The 23,954-nt window shown below is 37.2% G+C and overlaps 1 protein-coding gene across 4 annotated transcripts in view; it reads right to left on the bottom strand.

The window, feature by feature from the left end:
* LOC117995729 (uncharacterized) overlaps positions 1-20,520 on the bottom strand; it is a 49,212-nt gene extending 28,692 nt beyond the window's left edge. For 3 of the 4 annotated variants that reach the window (XR_011238405.1, XR_011238406.1, XM_069508540.1), the window contains exons 1-9: positions 20,484-20,520; positions 20,066-20,249; positions 5,260-5,374; positions 4,480-4,653; positions 1,414-1,594; positions 1,142-1,266; positions 883-1,061; positions 434-595; positions 78-220 (exon numbers count right to left, since the gene is read on the bottom strand). Coding sequence is in view for 1 of the 4 variants with exons in the window: in XM_069508540.1 (XP_069364641.1) it covers positions 78-220; positions 434-595; positions 883-1,061; positions 1,142-1,266; positions 1,414-1,594; positions 4,480-4,653; positions 5,260-5,374; positions 20,066-20,249; positions 20,484-20,505 (1,285 nt within the window). In the remaining 3 variants the exon portion in view is untranslated. Of the gene's footprint in view, positions 1-77; positions 221-433; positions 596-882; positions 1,062-1,141; positions 1,267-1,413; positions 1,595-4,479; positions 4,654-5,259; positions 5,375-18,082; positions 18,224-20,065; positions 20,250-20,483 lie in introns of those variants that run through there. The other variant, XR_011238407.1, reaches the window with a different exon arrangement.
* Positions 20,521-23,954: the final 3,434 nt, after the last annotated feature.

The raw sequence follows: 23,954 nt of genomic DNA, 5'->3' as shown, positions 1-23,954 counted from the left end.
TTATTACTTAGTAATGGCCATATTGTTAAACTGGCAAAGCGATTTCAATTTCTCGTGTAATAGAGGGTGAGAATTACCGTCCATAGAGACATAGCAAGTAGTAATGCCGATTCTGCCTCCCGAACTAGTTGCTACACATTTCCATTCACCCTCGTCGGGCCACTCTGCTGAAGGAACCTCTAGTAAATACCCCCCTACTCCATCTTCTAGAACACGATACCTGAAATAAGATAAAATGTATTAAATATTTACAGTACTTTTTTCAGGTTAACTTGTGAATATCATTATTCATTATAATAAGCTTAAGCTATCTAACCAGATTACCAGGTACTATATAACCAGTTTTACTTAAAGATTGACATAAGTTGAGGTAAATGTGGATGATTATATTTTAGAGGAAAGCCCTTATGTAATTTCTACAATAGGTACTTACTTTTCACTCGGTTCAATTTTTCCTTCTTTATTATACCAGACAATGCTCCGAGGCCACGGCGGCACTACGATATTGCAGCTGAGTGTCAGAGGCTCACAGATTCTCGCGAATTGATCTTCTAATTCTTTTGTGAAAATTGGAGGTGGTTCGAGTGCCATGCCCCTAAAATTATTAAAATAAACTTTATTTGTACAATACAGTGATCTCAGCACACGAACTACCTACATCAATTTATACATATTCTAAATTATAACCGCGACTTCAATCGCATGAATTTTGGTTTACCAAGACCCCGTGGGAATTTTTCAAGATAAAATGTAATCTATCCTTCTTCGAGATACTTATACTATCTCTTAAATTTCATCAAAATTGGTTAAAGGGATGGAACATTAAAGGTAAGTGATAGACAAATACTTTCTCATTTAAAATATTAGTAGGGTTGATCATACCCAGAAGTTGGTCGAGCTGAACTCTCTCTACTGGTGCGTCCGATGACGTGTACTTTTGACGACGAATATGCTCTGCCCATACAGTTTACGGCTTCACACGTGTAGGTTCCGAGTGATGTTGGATCTTCAGCATTTGCAGTTAAAGCAAAAACATCGCCGGCTTTGATTTCGCGACTATCCTATAAAATGACAGTTTAAGATTAATAATTCAAAGTTTAACACTCGTGTACCTATGTACAAATGTTGTTGCCTTTAATACCTTGAACCAACGCAGTACTGGGGTCGGAACCCCCACCACTTTACACTCAAGCGACACCGTTCCCTGTTCAGTCAACAATGCCCGAAGCTCTTCAACAAACTCTGGACGTTTGTATGCTTTAGGGACTGAAAAATAAAAATTAATCTCTAAAAATACGATCTATATAATATCATACTGAGGTTGCGATCGCAAAGATATTAAATCTATTAAATAAGACATTTTGCTGGCTCATACAATACAACTAAGTACCTACACGGTAATTATTCTCTGACCTAAAACATTTAGATGTGCAGAACAGCTAGCCCTGCCTCCGACATTCTCCGCGGTGCATGTCCATCGTCCAGCATCATCTACGCTCACGGCGGAGATATCTGCGCACCAGAAGTTACCGTCGCGAACCAATGCGATCCGTTCCGCTTCTAACAGCCGACGTTCGTTGCGGTACCAAGTCACCTGTAATACAAGTTGTCAGGTATAAGTAGTACATCTTCACAACATCGCGAAGGAGAAGATGATCCGTGACAAAGATCTCGAGCCTCAGCATTGTGCATGAGGATGCAAGGATCGCTTAAAATTAAAAGAGTATGTGTCTTTACGCAGTATTGGAAAAAGGTAAAAGTGGATCCTAACAAATAAATATACGACATGGGTCATAGCAGTGATAGCCTAGTTCTTTTCCGGAGGTCGGGGGTTCGATCCCGGGCACGCACCTCTAACTTATCGGAGTGCATTTTAAAACAATTAAATATTACTTGCTTTAACCATGAAGGAAAACATCGTGAGGAAACCTGCATGCCTGAGAATTCTTCGTGTTCACAAAAGTGAGTGAAGTCTGCCCGTGGCAGACTATGGCCTAAACCATTTTCCCTCTGAGAGAAGACCCGTGCTCAATAGTGGGTCGGTAATGGGTTGATCATGATGTTCTGGTCGGAGATGATATACGAATTACATTGAATGTCTCCAGAGCTCATCAGAATCTAGTCTTAAGGGTTTCTGTGATGGTCAAGCGGCTTGACGTCAAGCACGTAGTTTTGTTTTGCTTGATCAAGCAGCTTGATTGAGCAAACGGCATTTTTCTTATATCTCGAACACTGTCAAGCAAAAATATAAAATCGCGTCAAACACGTACCTAAATGCTTAGCTCAAGTATCAAGCAAATATTGTAAACGGTCAAAATGCTTGGCTCAAGCAAAACTTTACGTGCCGCTTGACCGTCTCGGTAGCTCATTAGGATTGCAACTGACTGGAAAAGCATTCGATGGTACGGCGGCGACAAACAACCATCCACACTTATGTTTCGGACCTTTCATTACTTACGGGCTTTCATGCAGCAATCACGAATAAAGAACTATTTGAGTATATATGTGTTGAGATATGTTGTGGCGTTACCGCCATCCGAAATAATTCAAAGAAGTTTTACTTGTAATGTTTAATCTAATGTCCATAGTTTTCTATATAATATAACTAGCTACCCCGGCAAACTTCGTACCGCCTAGTCGATTCTTTTTCAGGATTTTTTTAAATTTTTCTCTCCGTAAGAACCATATGGCCCCGTACTTCAAGGAATATTATGAAAAAAGAATTAGCGAAATCGGTTCAGCTGTTCTCGAGATTTGCGATCAGCAACACATTCAGCGATTCATTTTTATATACAGAGATGTCTATAGTTTTCTATATATATAAAAGGAAAAGCCGACTGATCTGTCAACGGACAACTCAAACCACTGGAAGGATTGGGCTGAAATTTGTCATACAGACTATACGATATAGCTACTATGACGTAGACATCCGCTTAGAAAGGATTTTTGAAAATTCTACCCGTAAGGGGGTAACATAGTGTAGTATACGCGGACACAGTCACGGCAATAATCTGGTTATTTATATGGATCTACAAAGCAGTGAGGCCGCAGCACTGCAATCGCACTGCCTCCGCGCGGCACTTTTCGGCAAATTTGAAGGTGCACTTAGTTTTAAACTATATAGTGGCTATATAGGTATATCATGGTTACATCTTATTTGTAAAAGTGACAATATTTGTTGATGTAGGTCGCTATCGCTTAAAATTAAAAAAAAATGTAAACACATAATAATGTGTAAAATGTAAAAACTGTCATAAAATTATACTCTCACAGCATTATCACGATATAAAATCACAATAAAATTTCAAATCTTTTCGTCCCTATGTAAAGGTTTAAAATAGAGAAATTATGTCACTAGGTTTGACGTACGGCGCGGCGGTGCGGCGTACCGCGTACGCATTCCTTAGAAATTCAAGGTCGCATTCAGTTTCAGTTTATTCTCTTCATTCATTAGCTTCAAAGATCGAGTGGATTAATCATTTTAGAATCTACTTATCCACGCGAGCATGATTTGTTTAGGCCGGTCTGCCTAAGTCGTAAAAGTGCAACCACAGGCCACAGCGACGCACGACGGCAACGTATCCTATTCAACAACAATTCCGATTCTTTTCTACAAATCTCTAGGATCTGCTTCCGCAATACGGTATTTTACACCAAGAGAGAAAAAATCTAAAAATACATCGATGCTAAAAATGTATAAACAAGATCTAAGCATAAGCAATAAGCAATCGAAAAATGTTAATTTCAGTTTATAAACTTTTATATAAGTTTTATCAAATAAGAATTTTATAATTTAATAATTCATATTAAAGATTTCACTATTTTTATACATATTATGTTCTACAAATATCCAAAACGCATATTTTTTTTAAATTCAGATACAATTAGTTAGCCCTTGACTGCAATCTCAGCTGGTGTTAAGTAATGATGCAATCTAAGATGGATGCGGGCTAACCTGGAAGGGGTAGGGCAGTTATTATTAAACCCATACCCTTTAGTTTCTACACGGCATCGTACTAGAACGCTAAATTGCTGGGTGGCACGGCTTTGACGGTAGGGTGATAACTAGCCACGGCCGAAGCCTCCCACCATACAAATATACCGTAGCCGCCATGTTAATTCCGACCATGACGTCACATGGATTAAAATTGTAATGTATTTCACGAAGAAAACACCTTTGCTTACCAATCCGTGTGACGTCATGACAGCTCATAAACCCTGGCGGGTATCGGTTTCGTGGCGAAATTTGACATGCAAAATCTAAATACATTTTTATTGCACTTTTCGATCGAACACAATTTTGTAATTTTTTTGTAGTTTATTATCACTTTAGAATCAAATTAAGACACTTTTCAAAAAAGGTTAAAATACCCTATTACCTGTGTGCAACTCTTCAGTCTGAAATCCTGCCTAATGCCTTTGCTCATTGCGTCTTTGGGGCTTATTTATATACGGATAATAATTACTAATTTCACTTACCCTGCATTCTGTAGAACTGACTATTTCCACAAGGAACCTTGTCCGTGTTCCAACTTTAACGGTCAAGTCTTGTAGTCGTCTAAGAAATGTTGGCGGATCTTCGCCAGTCGGCTTTTCGTCCGGGGAAACCTCCAGCCGTACCCGTGTCGTATCTTTACCGGCAGCATTGCTAGCCTGTTGACAATCAATGCAATTCATTTTTTAATTGGTTTTTTGTATTTATTCATATTTATTTCATGACATTGATAAGTTAGCGCTTGATATCTCAACAATGATGATATATCTCAAGTAGTTAGTCAGTTTTCAGTCTTTTTAATTTTCAAGAAAACAAGCTGGAGATATTTACAAAATAGGAACTATGTATTCGCGGCGCTTGCGTTTGAGACTCGGGCCCATGGTCATCGGACACGAAAGCTTTTATAAACGTCGTGTCCTAAAAGCTGATCCACGCGTCTGGGGACCCAAGAGTTGGTGCTTATTTCTGCTTGTGCTGGTGTTTAAATATATATAAAAATACGCTATTTCGAAAGCCTTGCCATTCAGCGAGGTAAAGGCGCTAGTGTATTGGCCACAATGCTCATAAATGACCATTTGGACGGCGTATATTTTTTTGTAAAATATATAAAAATTTTAGTGATACCTAAGATTTTTCTACATGTAAATATATATAGGTAATTTTCTTTTGTGTTTAAGTAGTGATTGAATTGTTTTTAGAATACATAATACAAATATTACTTAAGTGCTTATTTATAATAGGAAGTTGGTAGTAAAGACACTCACTTGCAGGGTGTAGACGCCGCTGTCTCCGGTGCTTACAGTGGAGATGGTGAGGCGGACGCCGCCTGCACCGTGCGTCGGTTTGAAGCGGTCATCTAATTTTGCTCCCGCACGACTCCTATAATCAAGCATCAAAATATACTAATTTACTTAATAATAGATTAGCTATAAAGTTAAGCTAGTCTTATTAAAACATGACAGATTTTTATACCCGGGACTTGTATGCATGGATTTTAAAATCCCACAGGAAACCTTTTTTTACTGACATAAAAAGTATCCTATGTGTTAATCTTTATCGATGTGTCAAAGGGCATGACTAATCTCTGCCTAGTTACTCAGTAAGATGTTCTATAAGGAAGGTTCTTGGTGCTTATCGGTAAAGTCACTTGACGATTTAAAATCACTTGTAAAAGTTTATTTCAATACAAATCTTTCTATTTTATCATAAAATAGGTATATTCTATGACTCGATGATGCCCAAGGCTTCATCCTAGAAGTCGACCTAAGTCGTTGTAAATTCAGTTTTTTTTAATCCCGTTGAAACTCTTTGATTTTCCGGGACTAAAAGTATGTTCTGTATTAGGATGCAATCTATCTCTGTACCAATTTTTATTAAAGTTGGTTTAACGGTTGGGAAGTTAACAGGTAACATACAGACACACATTTTTTAAAGTCCATCCGTTTTACCGATTTTTATGGGTTCAAACTTCAACCTAAAAAAAAAAGTTAGCTTGCAACCTGCAGACGGATATATAGGCTACTTTGTATCTTGGAAAATCAAACAGTTTAAAACGTATTTTTAAAGCCTTCATTCACGAGGACAAAGTTGCGGGTATTATCTAGTCCATGATAATCACTACCCATAGCACTACCCGTATTATAAATTCGAAAGTGTGTTTGTTTCTAGGTGTGTCCTTCAATCACGCCGCAATGGAGAAAATGACTGATTTTTATATGGATAAAAATAAAGACCTATGTAGTGACATAGGCTACGTTTTAACTCGGAAAATCAAAGAGTTCCCGCGAAATTTTTGAAACACCTAAATCCAAATGAACAAAATTGCGGCCTCATATATTTGAAATAGCTTGTATCCCGAAGATCGACAGTGGCTTCTTTTTAACCGATTTCCAAAGAGGAGGTGGTTCTTTTCCAAGAAAATCAAAGAGTTGCCAGGGAATTTTCAAAACCTAAATTCACACGGCTGAAGTCACGGGATCATCTCATCTTCTTCTATATTATATAAAAATGAATCGCTAAATGTGTTGCTGATCGTAAATCTCGAGAACAGCTGAACCGATTTCGCTAATTCTTTTTTTAAATATTCCTTGAAGTACGAGGATGGTTCTTACGGAGAGAAAAATTTATAAAAAAATCTGGAAAAGAATCGACTGTTAGGCGGTACGAAGTTCGCCGGGGCAGCTAGTAAAATATAAAAACATATGCATGAAATTTAAATTACGTCAGAAATCTACCTCCAAGGTGCATATTACATACATACATATTACACAATATACCTACACATATATATACAATTATTTATAATATAGGTGTAACTTAGACACCTACCAAATAAGGTAATGTAGACAAAACCTACACATATTAAGTTACGATCTACCTTGTTTTGCATAACCTGTTATGAAACAATAAGTCCCTTTGAACCAAATAAAGGCAAGTTTATATGGCAGGCAAGAATTAAAAAGTGTTTACAAAGGGCCAGTGACCCGCCAGTGCTGGCGTACCAGCGTCGCTATAAAGTATAGGTATGCGTGTGATTTAAATTTACTTGATTTCTTTCCCCCCGAATCTTTATTGTCCTGGCATTATATTATAGCTACCATTATTTTCTTATTTATTTCGTTTTTAGTTGCATAAATTGTTAATTAAAAAGTGCTAAATGAGCGAGTGAAATTTAAATTTGCGAAACGCATCACCATTGGTCGAATCAAAACGTGACGTCACGGTTCACTTTTTCGGATTTATCGGCATTATCTACAATATTACAAAGAAGTTTGTTTGTAGGAAGTAATCTCTGGAACTACAAAATCGATTTAGAAATTTGTTTTAACAGTAGAAAGCTGCAATATTCTTAAATGATATAGGCTATATACCTACATATATATATTTTTTAATTTCTTTCTAACTTCTTTCTAAAAAAGAATATTATCCAAGTTTATTATGCTGACTAATATTCCCTTTTCCGCTCCAACTAAGCGTTAAGCTTGTACTAGGAGTAGGTACGACAATAGTGCAACGGGTGGGGTTTGAACCGGCGACATTTCGGATTTCAGTCCGCTCCTTTAACCGTTGAGCTATTGATATTCTAAGCTCTAGATATCCCTTCGCAAATTGTAATAATGTGAATTAAGTCGGTAAAAAATAAGAGCTTCCATGGCGTGTGCTGCGTCAATGTATAGTGGAATTGTTCCTCTCAAAGAGTTATAAAAAAAGTCCGCGATAGCATCATAGTATATGGATAGCATAAATGTAACTTTTCAGATTGCCTCACTTTAATCATTTTTATGATTTTCAGATGTGGTCTAAAACAAAGCTACTTTTGAAGGTATTTCTACTGGCATAGTATTAATTTATATCAAAATAAAATTGTTCATCTTAATTACTTAATTTAGATCAAAATGTCTCTTTATATATCATTTAATTTAAAATAATATCTTAGGAGATATCACAAATTTAAAATAATAACGACTTATTCTAATGTACGATTTTATCCGACTTAATTCATTATTATTAACGTACCTATTAATAACTTTTTTCGCAAAATATTCATAAATTATAGCTTATAAACTTTTCAGATAATCCCCCTTTCTATTGCCTTCTTTCATAGTCTTAAGATTATTATTAATGATGTAATAAGCATTGAACTTGAACTTCACAACATGAGAAATATATACATCCTCGTAACATTGAACTGCGCAGAAATGTGGTAGACCCATCAATCGAATGGAAACTCATCAATTGAATGGAAAATGGAACAGGTAATGTAGAGTTAGTATAGTACGTAGATACAGATCGTCGGGATTTCACTACTTTATAATAACAGCTGAGTTCCAGGTATTATCTACAGGCGCAGGCGAAATAGGGCGGATCGATGATTGCAACTCTAGATGCAGCTATTATTGTAACACTCGTACCAATCTGCCGCGCATGTCCGTTCTATGGAGGAAAGGTCACACGGGGATATTTTTTTCATAACTTGCATACACATAACAAAGAGTCTATCTAGCGAAAGCTAATAGTTATTTTTTTGTGTTTTAGGGTTCCGTAGTAAACAAGGAACCCTTATAGCTTCGCCATGTCCGTCCGTCTGTCTGTCCGTCCGTCCTCGGTTAATCTCAGAGATTATTAGTGCTAGAAATCTATAATTTGGCATGGGTATAAATATTAATCAAGCCGACAAAGTGGTGAATAAAATTGTGATAAATATTTTTTTAGGGTAGCTCCCCTACATGTAAAGTGGGATGTTTTTTTTCTCTATCCCTTAGTGTGGGGTATCGTTGAATTATAGGTCTTTTAAAAATACTGTGGGTGTGGGAACATCATTTTTCGATTTCTAGATCCGTTTGTAAAATATGATGTTTTAAAGTGCTAATTTTTATTAGAGTCAAGTGTCCCCCTCCCTCCATCAGCCAAATGGTAGTATATAGAACGTGAAAAAATTTACAGCAGTAGTATATAATATAATAAATTTTAAAGGAAAACTATCATGGTTAAGTAGTGTTCACAGTTTAAGGAGTTATATCTGTTTTTCGAGGTTAATTATTGTACGTAGATATTATGAGTTGCATATTAATGTAAATTATAGTTTTATTGTATCTATTTTATTTGAGATTGAATTATGACTACGAAACCCTACACTGCGCGTGGCCCGCCACGCACTTGGCTAGTTTTTTAGAAACCTACAAACACTACGAAAAATATCACTTGTTGATTTTATTATCTTACCAAGTTTTGATACTAGATGTGTTTACTTAATAATCTTTTTTATATCTGCTAGGTAATTTGTACAGGACACTGGACAGGGACAGATTTGTTTATTTGTTTATAATCAATAAACACTGAAACTACTGACCAACTTTAATATTTACTAGCTTATGCTCGCGACTTCGTCCGCGTGGACTACACCAATTTCAAACCCCTTTTTCACCCCCTTAGGGGTTGAATTTTCAAAAATCCTTTCTTAGTGGATGCCTACGTCATAACAGCTATCTGCATGCCAAATTTCAACCCAATCCGTCCAGTAGTTTGAGCTGTGCGTTGATAGATCAGTCAGTCACCTTTTCCTTTTATATATTTAGATTCAACCCCTAAGAAGGTTAAATGAAAGGTCCTATGTTTTTGAAGTTAGAGACATAAAAATCAGCATAGAAGTATGTATTTGTTTACATAACAAAAACCTGTGGGTATAAGTATTTTTTTGAAAATTAACCCCAACGCTGGAATAAGGGATGATAGTTTGTACCCATGGGAATTTTTTATTAACTGTCATTATTACTTGAAATTTGGAAGGTAGGTTTCTTCTAGAGCTTATGCATTAGGTAAGAAAGGATTTTACAAAATTCCACCAGTAAGGAGATAAAATAGGTTTTGGAAGATTGTATGGACGTCATACTGTATGATAGCCATATGAAGTTCGGTCATAGTGGTATTCTTAGGATTCCGTAGTATTTGGTAATAAAGGAACTCTAATGGGCAGATTAAGTGAGTAAGTAATAGTAAGGTTATACTAATTTTACGAATAACCTTGCCAGACACGACCCTTGTTCCGACAATTTATCAGCTCGTCCCCGAAATTTGGTCTAAAAATAATCCCGCGTGAGACACTAATGCCGCATTGAAACGCGTAGCACAACCACATAATTTATATTCAATCGACCACGATGTACCTAATGTCCTTTGTTTTATGTTAAATAATAAAATAAAAATGTTCATTACTAGACCCTGTTATCCAGTCACATTGACGGAAGATTATACATGGAATAAGAATATTTTAACTTGCCTACTTCTGTTTAGCAATTAGGTATTCTAAAAGCTCTATATATACACCGTATATCAACCTATAATTAGACAGTTGTTGAAGTATGTACCTACAGTACCTTTAATAATATTATATGTACCACAAACATAAACACATACTACTACTAAAATATTCTCTACTAGAGGCACCAAACATGTAGGTAGGTCACAATTTTCACAGTTGCTAAACGTTAAAAAAATCTGATATATAGCATAAGTAAGTAGGTGTAGTTGTTTTCTTTTGTCACAAAATATTATAAGTTTATGCTTTTGAAGTGTTTTTTATTTAAAACAATTTAGTTCATAACATTAATTTAGTGTTTCAGAATGGACAGCGACCGGCCAATAAATAAGTAGATATACAGCGTCACATCTTTCAACTAAAGTGCCTAAGCATAGTATTATAAGTATTCGTACATGAACCTACCGGTTGTAGGGCCCGAATGCAACGGTTCCGGTATCGCGGCCTAGATACCAAAATGATTTGTTTGTACTGCTACAATAATAGCTGTAAAAATGTGGGCTTTCATGAAAAACAGGTCAAAGCGATAAAACTGGCAGCTAAGATAATGCACGCTTCAATATAGTGCAAAGAGATGTGCAAAAATTAATTTAAAATTTTATATTTGCTACGCTACGCTAAACATTTGTGCAAAAACACATTTAGTATGTCACGGTGAACAGACAAGTTTTGGAGGGAATTTTAAATAATCTGTATCTATGATTCGTGCTTCTGGCGAATGAAAGGAGTACCCCGTACCATCACTCACCGGACATATAAAGGCAAATCCTGCCATCTGGTAACCTACTCTATGACTACTCTCGAGGCTTTGCTTTGTCTGACAGAGCAGCAGTCGGTAAAGCCCAGATATCACGCTGACTCGACCAAGAGTTGCGCTTTTGTCTCGATTCTTTGAAGGGCAACGCTTCAAAATTACGCATAGAAAATTAACTAACTTATGCCCCCAACTTTGTCTATGTGAACTACATAAACTAACTAAAATAGGGATTTTACCCCTTAAAGGTTTTTTTCAAAAATCTTTTCTTAGCAGATGTACTTCGTCATAATAGCTAACTACCTACATGCCTTTCAGCCTGATCCATCCAGTAGTTGGAGCTATATGTTGATAGATCAGTCAATCAGTCAGCTTTTTATTTTATATATTTACATAAAGATAAGTAATCGAAGTAGCTTTCTAATTGGTCCTTAGGCAGATAGTTTTGATGAATAGGTTTCAGAATATATATAAATGTTCTTCAACCCATTTATTAAAAGATAGATAATCGAAATACTAGAACCTTAGATGTCTAGATAACACTATTGACTATTGTACAAGAAGTAATAGGGGGGCGGATAGGTATAAAACTATAAACATTATAGAATACAAAATATTAATCGCCAACACTCGCGGTGTCGAATGAGACGATTTATAAATAGATAAAATCAATACGGCCCGTCTGTGAAAAGAGTCGGTATTAAACGACGAGGTCTTTTTATAGCTACCAAAATCTTTTCATTATTCACTGTTAATAGCCAGTGTACTAGCTCCATATCTTGGTCCATATCGACAAATGTCGTAAAGGACATTTTGTCATAATAATCATATATATCATATAATCATAGATACACACACACTTTAAATACCCATTTAAATCGATCTCTTTATTTGAAATAATATCACTTGAAATGAATGAGATGATAAGGAATTATGTGTGTTTGTATAACAAAAACACTTGTAAATCTATTAACAATAAAGTTATTTTAAATTTAAATTAAATTTAAAAACATTAACAATTATATCGCATAAGTAGGTTAAGTTTTAGATTAAGCATAACTTTATTATAGTCCATGCTACGTCATAGTTTTCTACTGTCAGATGTATATAGGTTCGTTGCACCGCACCTACACCTTGTTTGTTTTTTACAACTTAAATATTAAACCTTTAAAAAAAACTCAAAATATACTATAGTAACTGTAAGTGGCACCAAATAATTACATTACGTTCGTTACGATGTTGTGTGCGTCAAAATATATCAAAATCTCTTATTATGATGTTTTCATAATTTCTTAATTCATAATTTACCTAATTATATAAAAGGAAAAGGTGAGAGACTGACTGCCTGGCTGATTGATCTATCAATACACAGAACAAACTACTAGAGGGATCGGGCTGAAATTTGACATGCAGATAGCTATTATGACGTAGGCATCCACTAAGAAAGGATTTTTGAAAATTCAACCCCTATGGGGGTGAAATTGGGGTTTGAAATTAGAGAAGCCCACGCGGACGAATACACGGGAGCACGAGCTAGTTTAATATAAATTTTTCCCTTGGACAAAATTATCACGTAAATGGAGAAGTTTCACCGTGTTGCTAAATAATGTGAGTCAATCGCGGGAGTGTGACCTCACACTTTAACCGAGCCTAGATTGTCGCACCAGACAATTAATCGCTCAATAGTTTCTAGTCGCACGTGAGCTCCCACACTGTTTCTTGTTATTTTACGCACAACACCTAATTTTTGTACTAACTGGTGCGTTATTTTTAATTTCACCATAGTAGAGCTGCGGCAGTCGTGAAGTCACACGCCAGGCCGTCACGTGAAATGAAATTATTCTTGCATGCGTAACTATTACTTTATTATTATACGTATTTTAACGACTCTTTCATATTTTTGCTATAATTTACTTAAATTCTAATAATCAATTTATTTTTATTTACTGAGCTGGCAGGGATTGTCGGGATGATGGCAAGAGACCTGCTGGATTGGCGCTGGTTCCCTGGGAACGGGGACGGGCGCTAATGTGGGACACAACTTGCGTTGACACATTGGCCACGTATCATATCAGGGAGACAGCATCAAGACCAAGAGCCGCAGCAGAAACATCTGAAAACGGCAAGGGACGCAAGTATACTTCTCTTATCGAGAGTAACATTTTTGTTCTGTTCGCCGTGGAGACCCTGAGGACATGGAGTCTTAGTGCTAAAAAAAATTTTGCGAGACATTTCACCGCGATTAATAGCCTCGTAATATGGTGACAGATAACCTGGCTCATTTTTTGCTATTCTTTTTTATTTAAAAAAATAAAGAAATGGGAGGTGTTAAAGTTCTAAGTCTATCTCAAAAAATAAAATGGTTTCGAATATGAAATTTCAGAATATTATGTAATAATATATACTGCATTTAAACAACAAATTCTGAAAACAACAATTCATAAAGCTAAACGATTTATAAAATATTCATAAGTTTTTAAGCCAAAACCCAAGGCCAAGACCAAAACTAAAAATTACGTACGGAACCCTAAAAGACGCGGATTTCGCCGGTTATTTTTTTAGTTTATAACTACGCTAGTTCACCTACCGTAGCCACGTACGTAGCGTGCACGTAGACATGATAACACTTAGCTACGAGGAAAGCTATTAGCATGACGGCAGCGCAGCAGTCTACGACTTTGTCAATAGAATAGAATAAATTATTCTAACATTTTTTATTGTAATTAAGCTTTTTTAAGGTTTTATTATGGACTAAGTGCCCGTGAGGGCCAAACCTTCGTTATTTTATACAAGCTGAAAGTTTCTGCGCACATTTTCCCCCGACCCCAGCACAGGGAGAAACGATCAGCGACTTCGAAGTTTGGATCATCTTGGCTTTGGCAGATAACAAAGGTGTATAAAATTTTCGTCAAAGTATAAATTGTATTTTTTTATATATTTACTTCAGAATCTGTGTTGGGAATAATGTGCCTCAGAGTAACTTTTAGCTTTTATAAAATAACGAAGGTCTGGCTCTCACAAGCTCTTTCTCTGAGTTTGATTGGACAGTGGAACTCTCTGAAGGAAATTACAATAGCTACCTCTATCGAGCATTTTCACTGCGGATAACTTGGGCGTCTCGTTGAACCGAACCTACTCACGAAGATTCAGCCTGCTATCAATCACAAAAAACAGACGGTGGCTGCTGGACATCTTCGAGAAACATTCTTAGTGATGGCGAAAACGGCAGAAGTATTATAGATACGAATACTTAGCTAAACGTAAATTGCGACTTTGTTTTATAGTATTTTAGATAGTATTCAGCAAACACGGTTGACAAATAGTAGATTATTAACCAAGGGGATAAAGCAGTGTCTTCTGTCGCGGGTGACGATTTAAATCGCGAGCGTAACGAAGGACTCGAGGTTTACTCCCGAGCGTAGCGAGGGTGTTAAAAACTTAAATCACGAGCGAAGTGAGGGATTTAAGACGAGTCCTGAGTGTAGCGAGGGATTTAAGTTCACCCAAGACTGAGACAGCTTTATCACCGAGGTAAATACTCTACTTTTCGTACCATTTGCGAAAAAATTAACACAATAATAATATGAGATAAGCATTTATTAAACGTATTTTTAGAACATTAACTTATTTATAAAAATAAGTAGGTATTATAAAATATAGTAATTAATAAAACACAGGTTTGCGCGTTTTCCGCCAAGAAGTCCCCTTTAACACTGCCTCTTCTCTTTCAGAGCACTCCCCTCACACCTTCCAACAGCATTGGGATCCTTGGAGTCCACATTTCGAGCGAGGTTCAATTCCGCGATCATTTGGAAAGCAAGGCCAAATTAGCCTCCAAAAAGCTTGGGGTGCTCAACAGAGCAAAGCGGTACTTCGCGCCCGAGCATAGGCTCCTACTCTATAAGGCGCAAGTCCGCCCTCACATGGAGTACTGCTCCCACCTTTGGGCTGGAGCACCCCAGTACCAACTCCTTCCATTTGATCGGATCCAAAGGCGGGCTGTTCGACTTGTGGACGATCCCAAACTAACCGGCTCGTTGGAAAGCCTGGAGCACCGCAGAGACGTTAGCTCTCTATGCGTGTTCTATCGCCTGTATAATGGGGAGTGCTCTGAAGAGCTTTTTGACCTCATTCCACCCTCTTTTTTCTACAACCGCACCGCGCACCACCGTAAGGAATTTCACCCTCACCATCTGGGTGTCTGGTGTACTTCGACCGTCCGCTGCGCCAGATCCTTCTTTCCACGCACGTGCAAACTGTGGAACCAACTCCCATCGGCGGTGTTCCCACTAGATTATAACATGGGGTTATTCAAGGGGCGGACCAACAAATTGCTAAAAGGCCGGCAACGCATCGGCGGCTCCTCTGGTGCTGCAAATGTTCATGGGCGGCAGTAATCACTTAACATCAGGTGACCCGCCTGCTCGCTTGCTCGCTATATCTATTAAAAAATTAAAATAAACTTAACGTTTATGTATTTGAAGAAAACAAAAACGCGGCAAATTCCTAGACTAATATTATTTTGTCGGAAAAGCAAAGGCATCAATCTCATACGGCCTTGACGGTTTTCGTAATTTTATTTAATAATCATAACTGCATAATAAATGCGTATTCCTTTTTCAAAAAGATGTATAATGCTTTATATACAAACTCAATGGTGTAAACCTTCGTGGTTTTTGCTGTGTCTAAATTGGATTTGTTAAACATTCTTTATGTTGGTAATTAAAAAAAAAACACAGATGTAGTCTGTCTGTCTGGTGGGAGGCCTCGGCCGTGGCTAGTTACTACCCTACCGGCAAAGCCGTGCCGCCAAGCAATTTAGCGTTCCGGTATGATGCCGTGTAGAAACCAAAGGTGTATGGGTTTAATAAAAATTGCCATACTCCTTCCAGGTTAGCCCGCTCCCACCTTAGACTGCATCGTCACCATTAGGTGAGATTGCAGTCAAGGGCTATCTTGTATCTGAATAAATAAATAAAAAGAAATAATAAGTTCAGTATAAATTTCGGTACCTAAGTATTCCAAATTTAAATCACATTTTCTCCCTAGGGGATGAATGAAATTCAGTACAATTTTCTTTCCCTGTTTTTAACAGATTAAAAATGACTATTGTTATGTACGCTTTTTGTGGCATTGAATGTCACTTTTTTGAGCAAGTGGTACGAAAAAATGTCACACCGATCAGTCTCAGCTCAGGTCATAATAACAACATAAACCTAAAGCGTGCCAAGGAATCGTTGTTGACATAGGTAGTGCAATTTTATGTATACAGGGATCTGTAGTTATGTTTGTACGGACTAAATATGTCTGTATGACATACTTAAAAAAAAGGAGATTTTCGATTCGACTGTTTGTTTTTTTGTGTAAAAGGACACTTGCGAGTATTAAATAAGTCGAGGCTATTATACAGTAGTCGAATTCATCAATTACAAAGTTGCATGGAAGCAAACATTGAGCTTACAGTTGTTAACTACATAAAATAAATAAATTTGATTTGATTATACCTAACCTACGAGTAAGTATTTAAAAGGTTGAAAACTCGAGGGTTGAAAATATTATAAAAATTGAACATGAATGTAAATATGAATTTAACTGACACCTAGCCTAGTAAGATTAGGCTATTTTATTCCTCAACAGTTACCTATTCTAGATATTCATGAGTGGCACATACCACTCATATGCCGCGGTACCTATCCTACCACCTACCTACTTCACTTTTTGTTCACCGAATCTACAGATCAAATCTCGGTCATAAGTCCCTCATACCTAGGCTAAGCAGACTATACAGTAAATTCACAGCAAGGGTTATTATCTTTAATTTGTTCTGTAAAAAAAAATTAAAAACAAAAAAAATGGTCAAATCACTTGACTCTCAAACGGGAGATGTCAAGCATTATTTGTTTCTGAGATTTGTTTGAATTTTTGTTTTTTATTTTTTGTTTTTGCTTACCTATAAGCTTTTTAGGGTTTTTAAGTTCTTTCGCACGCCGGCTTAATTTGCATGCTGTAGACAGCTAATTATCGTCGTACAGCCTAGTAGAGCCTGACCTTTTATTAAACATTACTCTTCATGAGATCTATTATCTAAATATATAAAAAGAAAAGGTGAATGACTGACTAACTGATCTATCGACGCACAGCTCCAACTACTGGACGGATAGGGCTGAATTTCGGCATGCAGATAGCTATTATGACGTGGCATTGGCTAAGAAAGGATTTTTGAAAATTCAACACAGGAGTGATATAGAGGTTTGAAATTTATGTAGTCCACGTTGGCGAAGTTGCTAGCTTAAGCTAGTTATAGATAAATTCTTTATTGCCATACAAAAAACAGACGAAAAATAAATAAAGTGCGCAAATGCGATGTTATTACTAAAAAGTGATCTGATATCTCTTTTTTTAAGAATTTGTAATATTAAAACGGGATAGTGCAACACCTACTTATAAAATATAAATCTAGTCTTTTAATACTTATAAGTATTACTTAAATTTACCTATGCAGGTTTCATAGTTGGTTTCATGTATAAAGCAATAACATTGTGAATAGTATGTATCAATCTATAGGGATGACCGGATGAAATCTACCTACCTACTTACATGTTACTCGTTCGATCGCCTTGGAATATTTTTGTCTCTACGTCAACAAAATTTTTGGGCCGTACTATTTCATGATTCGGAAGCAATGATTAACAAAATTATACTGCTGCTTGATGAGCCATAAAATAGGTAGCTACTTATTTCAACTCATGCGCATGTTACAGATCTAGCCAGGTAGCTTTGAAATAGGTATTAATAACGAAATTTGAATTACATCACTGGGTTCACAAAGAGCAGGAAAGATCAAACCGTTATACTTGTAACGAAGCATACCACTATCCATAACTTGAGAGCATAATATTTATAAGACTGACCAAAACACTGATGATTGCACTGCTTTTCTACGTACGGCCTAAAGCTACGAATCACCCATGGTACACCGAGATATTCTTGGCCGATGAGGAAAGCCAGCCACAAATACCTGCTGTAGATGGAAGAACTCAACCGTCCGAGGGGTTTCCCTGCTGCATCACCCTTGCAACAATTGCTGCCCATGGCGGGAGCTCATCTCGTTTCGAATCGAGTTCGCGATGGCCAGGCGCGTACTGCGCGTACTAAAAGATATTTTTGTAAAAGCGCTGCTAGCGCCGCTATTTGTTGTTTACTATTCAGTAAAGATTCAAGGCATGCCGCAGTCGTGAAATAGGTACCTTACTATGAACCAAGCCATAGTGAATATTACTGAGTACTGACAAGAGATACTGTAAAAGCTATATCTATACACAGCGATTGTGACATTATAAGAATCAATTAAGTACCTAGTCATGTTCTGGTTCCAGGGTTACTTCTCGTTTATGAAAATCGCTCACTTCAGTACGTACGAGTTACGTACGTTGAGTTCAATACGAGTACGTTCGTGCCTACAGATGGCATTAGTAGAGCGGAAAATAGGATATCGATCCACTGAAACTGTTTCAGGTGGTTTGGAAAAGATGGCGCTTTTCCTGATAGGAAATTATAGACTTGATAACCTCATGTTTATTTTGGTAAGAAAAAGTTACTATCCCCAGTGCCGTAAGTACTAATCAGGTATTATAGCAGCACCGCATTCTAGCATAATTATGGTAGAGATAACTCTATGTAATGAATAAAAAATAAAAAAATAAAAAATAAAAATCTTTTTTATTCGAATAAACTTTTACAAGTACTTTCGAATAGTCGGATGCATCTACCACTGGTTCGGAATGCCTTTCCTACCGAGAAGAACCAGCAAGAAACTCGGCGGTTGCTCTTTTCAAATATTTGATATAGGTACAAAATTATGCCATGTATAAAATAGTATTTGCAGTCTTGTGCGTCGCCGGAACGACCTGCAGGTCAAATCCACGCTCTTTTATCATTTAGATAATCTTCAATTGTGTAATATGCTTTTTTCAGGAGCATATTTTTAATAGATTTTTTTAACTTGTGAAAAGGTAAATACATTGAATACCTACTTACAACCATGTAGGTACCTACCTACTAAACATGACTGCTATTAAATTGAGAAAAACTTAACTAAAATTATTAAAATAAATCCTACAACCAAGATAAATAGCTGTCACACAAGTAGGTAGATAAAATCAGGGATGAAACAAACCATTACTTTTTAATCCTTTATTTATTTATTGATTTATTGGTCCCAAATAAAAGATTATTTTTTAATTTTTAATTTTAGTATTTATTTATTAGGTAGGTACCTTCTATTATTAAATTAGTAGATAAGTACCTAAACATAAAATCCTGACTTGGATGAAGTTATTTCTACTCCATCTAGATCATCATGGTATATTTCCCAAACATGTCGCATGTTTGACAAAACCATAGTTAGTGGTTTTCTACTGAAATTATATATGCAAAAGTGTGTCCCGTCTGTTACTTTCACGTTAGACTGATTTTGACAAAATTACAAAGTAGCTTACATCCCGGAGACGTGTATTAAAGGCTACTTTTTATCCCAGAAAATCAAAGTTTTTCAAATCAAAATCCACGCGGATGTAATCCCGAGCATCCTAGTCTAAGCTAGTCTGCTAATTCTAAATAATTAGATAAGTATCTTTCATTACTAGAAACTTCTGGTCTAATCATCCACAAAAAATGGAGTCGAGTGTCTTAGAATTCAGACATTGCTTCCTGGTCTGTATATTTATACATCGACATATGAAAACCAAACAACGCGTACCGGCGCGGTCGCAAGCGCATACGTTTTATTCACTATGCACTCTATTTTAATTTTTAGTATAGTTACGATCTAAAATATTGAATAATTAAGTAGATTTACGGAGAACTTAAAGCAAAACACAAGCTATTTCATTAGCAGCTGATTTTGGATGAAAAATGTCTTCTAAACATTAAGTTCCAAATATTTGAACGCACAAACCATTATTTATGAGTGGGGGGGAGTAAGGCTAGAAATAGAACATACCATTCGTAATGGAAAGGTGGTGAGCCGGAGGGCAGCGAGAGGACGAGGCTGGCGTCGCTACCGGGGGCCGCTCTGACAACTTGGGGGCCGGTGGTGGAAAACGATGGGGGCTCCATGGACTCCAGTCCTCTCGACCCGCGCGCGCCGCACCGTGTGCGCGCGCACACTCCCGCCGGTTCACTTTCTATAAATAATACGAAAAAATGTACCACGCGCAGAACGAATTTCGTACGACGCGAAAATTTCGCTATATCACTCTTGTCGTGTAACTTTTATTTTTTTTACTAGGCAATATCTAATTTGCATTACTACATAGGCATTTCTAAATCCTAGGTATTATAGATACCCAATATCTAAATAATATTATATTGAAAACGTTAGTACAATTTGATCATAAAAAATAAAGTCATGTACCTACTTTTCAGGTCGTAGCGCATCATTAGGCATACTGTCCTTTAGTTTTGTAAAGACTAAGGGAGAATTCACACGTAGGTACCACAACCACAACCCGTGGGCGGGAACTAATTTGTATTAAAATAAATAGTTTATTTCACACGGACCACATTTTGTCACCAAAATCAACCGTATGGGTGATATCGACCTCATCCTCATAGTAGCCAGCCACATCGCGAACACAACGTCTGCACACAATGCAACCACATCGCAACTACAAGCGACAACGCAACTACATCGACATTTTGCAGTTACCACAACGCAACTGCAAGAAGCTGCCGCGACACTCATCATCATCATCATCATCATCATCAACCAATAGACGTCCACTGCTGGACATAGGTCTCTTGTAGGGACTTCCACACGCCACGGTCTTGCGCCGCCTGGATCCAGCGGCTCCCTGAGTCTCGTCTAACGTCGTCCGTCCACCTAGTGGGGGGTCTTCCAACGCTGCGTCTTCCGGTGCGAGGTCGCCATTCCAGCACTTTGGGACCCCAACGTCTATCGGCTGTACGAACTATGTATTCTACTCCGCGACACTATTCACACATAATCACTGCTTAACCACTTTTTGCCGCTGCGATGTGGTGTTGATGTGAATTCTCCTAAAAAGCGTTTGATAAAACATATGCTTGACATATTATTTTTGAACCAAGAAGAGAAATAAAGATTTTTTTTATTCTGTTACAAGTTAGCCCAGGTCTGCCATCTCACCTGGCGGTAAGTGATGATGCAGTCTACGGTGGAAGCGGACTAACTTAGAAGGGACCGTTATCGGTTTCTACACCAGACCAGACCGGTGACAATTTAGAAATTATAGATTCTCAAAATGCCCCTGCCGGGATTCAGACACTGCTCCTCCCACGTATAAGCCACAGTGACAGCACTCACCACTGCGCCAGGGAGGTCGTCAAAAGGTCGTTACTTGTTTTCTGAGAAACAAAATGTGTGGGATAGAGTAGTCTTTATAGTGTGTACTTTTTGTTAATTATTTTTGTTACTTCACAGCTAAACTAATACGAGCAAGAGCCCGTAAATCTCTAGATGGGTCAACGGGCTCTTCTGTACCTTTAATACATGGCCATAAGGCATCCATGATCAAGGTGTGGCGCATGTTGAATTTCCAGACATTGTAGTTACTAATACCTTCCAATTTCCTGAACGACACATTGTGATGATGCCGATTAATTTTATGATTATGAATATGAATGATTAAACGCTCCAAAAGCCATTGTCCAATCTTCACGACCTACTTACACGTGGCAGATCACTGATGCAAAACAAACTTTGCGAGATAAGCCGCGTCGCACACCCTCGTAGTCGTGACCAGTTGACGTATACCTTTCCAATTCCAGCGTGCTCAAGCCCCATAAGATTTAGCCTTGGAGAAACAGTAATAGAAATCTGCTGCAGACTGTAGCATTTTTGCCCTTTATATTTTCACCTACGGCTTCAAGCTAATTATTTCTTAAATTTTTATTTTTTGGAAGTCTGTTATGTAAAACCCAAAATCATGTTTACTCTAGCGTGCGAGTGGGACACCGACCTTCAAGTTTGTGGCTCTCGCTCGGTACGTTTTCTCCAGTTGATTATGTCATAGGTAAATAACTTTTATCACAATAGTATAGAATCTATTTTTCTTTCGGTTATATCGTCAAGTACTAAATCCGGTTTGTATTCTAGATCCATGGGCACAATACTATCTCTATGCACAAATCACATAACAAAGGCATAACCAAGTGCATAACAATCAAGATAACAATGATAAAAATCTATCAAAGATGGTCTATCACATTCCGAAAACTAATTTTAAAATAAAAAAGTGTTTATGCATCCCAGAAAATAAATTACAGTGCGACAAGGCTCTTTTGGCACTTGAATGACACTGACAGGGGGGCGCTGTTGGAGAACAAAGCTTAGTGTTTACTCGAGCGTCGTGGGGACCTATTGGGTTGTGAAGATTAGGTGCTAAGCTTCGATATAAATGACAAAATATGCCCAAGCGAACAAAAATTTTCACGGTTTTGGAACCAAATAAATCAGCGCCACCTCTGAGGTTGCATTGGTGCTAAATAAACATTTTAGGACCAATGAGTCGGTGCCATTTTGCTTGTTCAATGGCTCCGTCCTTACGAAGTAATACATAAATCTATGGTGCTAAGACAAAAAGGTTATAATATGATGTATGCCCTTTCACTGGTGGGGCGAGCGTGTAGGTACAGTAGGTAGGAGCGTGTAGTGTAGGGTATATAAACCCATCCATAGTCGCCTGTACTGGCAGGTGCATACCTAGCTTTGTTGCTGACTGTACATGTTTTCAAAAATATCTTAGAAAAATGTTTAAAAAAAATTGTCACAAAGAAATACTCGAGTGGTTCAGATATTAATAGTGTATGCGTCAGAAATCAGAATCAGTACTATCGGCGCCCATGTAAACGGCTGGTGTAATAAATCAGTAGGTAACTGAATTTGATATACTTAGACAGCCAATTTCTCACACACAATTTCATTGCTGATCGGATTATTCCGTGTGGAATGGGTTTTATCAGTTTTTAGGGCTCCATACCTACCTCAAAAAGAAAAACAGAACCATTATTGGATCAGTTTGTTGTCTGTCTGTCAAGAAACCTAGAGGTTACTTCCCGTCGACCTAGAATCATGAAATTCGGCAGGTCAATTCTTATAGCACACTTAAGGTGACGCAGGACGCTCGACCGATATTGGCAGCGCACGTGGGAAACATGTTTGCTTTTCACTTGACATTGTATGAGAAAGTTGAGAGGCACGATGATTTTCACTGAAATCAAGCGCGCGAAAAGGGTTTAGGAAAAGTATTTTTGAGAATAAACTGCTGAATTTATGTTTGCAAAGTAAAGTTATTTCAACTAATGAATAAATAAACTACGTCTAATGATAAATTGTTTTAGAATTTTCATATCCCTAATCTTATTTATTTACGCCCAAAGTTGTCATTAAATGTCAATGTTTTATATATCAATAAACTTAGATAATGACGAGATAAATCGATACAATTCTTAGTTTTGTGCGTAGAATATCGAATATTGTCTTAATTTCCCTCCTACGTTTGTATGAGGAAAGCACTGAACTGAGTCCCCTTAAGGGGAAAAATCCGAAAACTGTTAATTTGTGGTTACATCCTGAAAAAATATAAGTATTTTCAACTTTCAAAGTAAGATTAATATACCAAGTGGGGTATCATATCAAAGGGCTTTACCTGTACCTTCTAAACAGATTTTTATTTATTTTTATGCATAATAGTTTTGATTTATCGTAAAAAATGTCGAATAAATACGACTAATACGGAACCCTCGGTGCGCACTTGGCCGGCTTTATTATTATTTTTTATATTTATTTTTTACCCAGCCCTATTTAACATACCTATTTACCAAAAATACACATCTAGTAACTCTCAAGT

This window comes from Maniola hyperantus, chromosome Z (assembly GCF_902806685.2).
Source record: "Maniola hyperantus chromosome Z, iAphHyp1.2, whole genome shotgun sequence".
NCBI classification, from domain to species: Eukaryota; Metazoa; Arthropoda; class Insecta; order Lepidoptera; family Nymphalidae; genus Maniola; species Maniola hyperantus.
The sequence above is the reverse complement of the archived record's forward strand: the minus strand, read 5'-3'. Positions and strand labels throughout refer to the sequence as shown.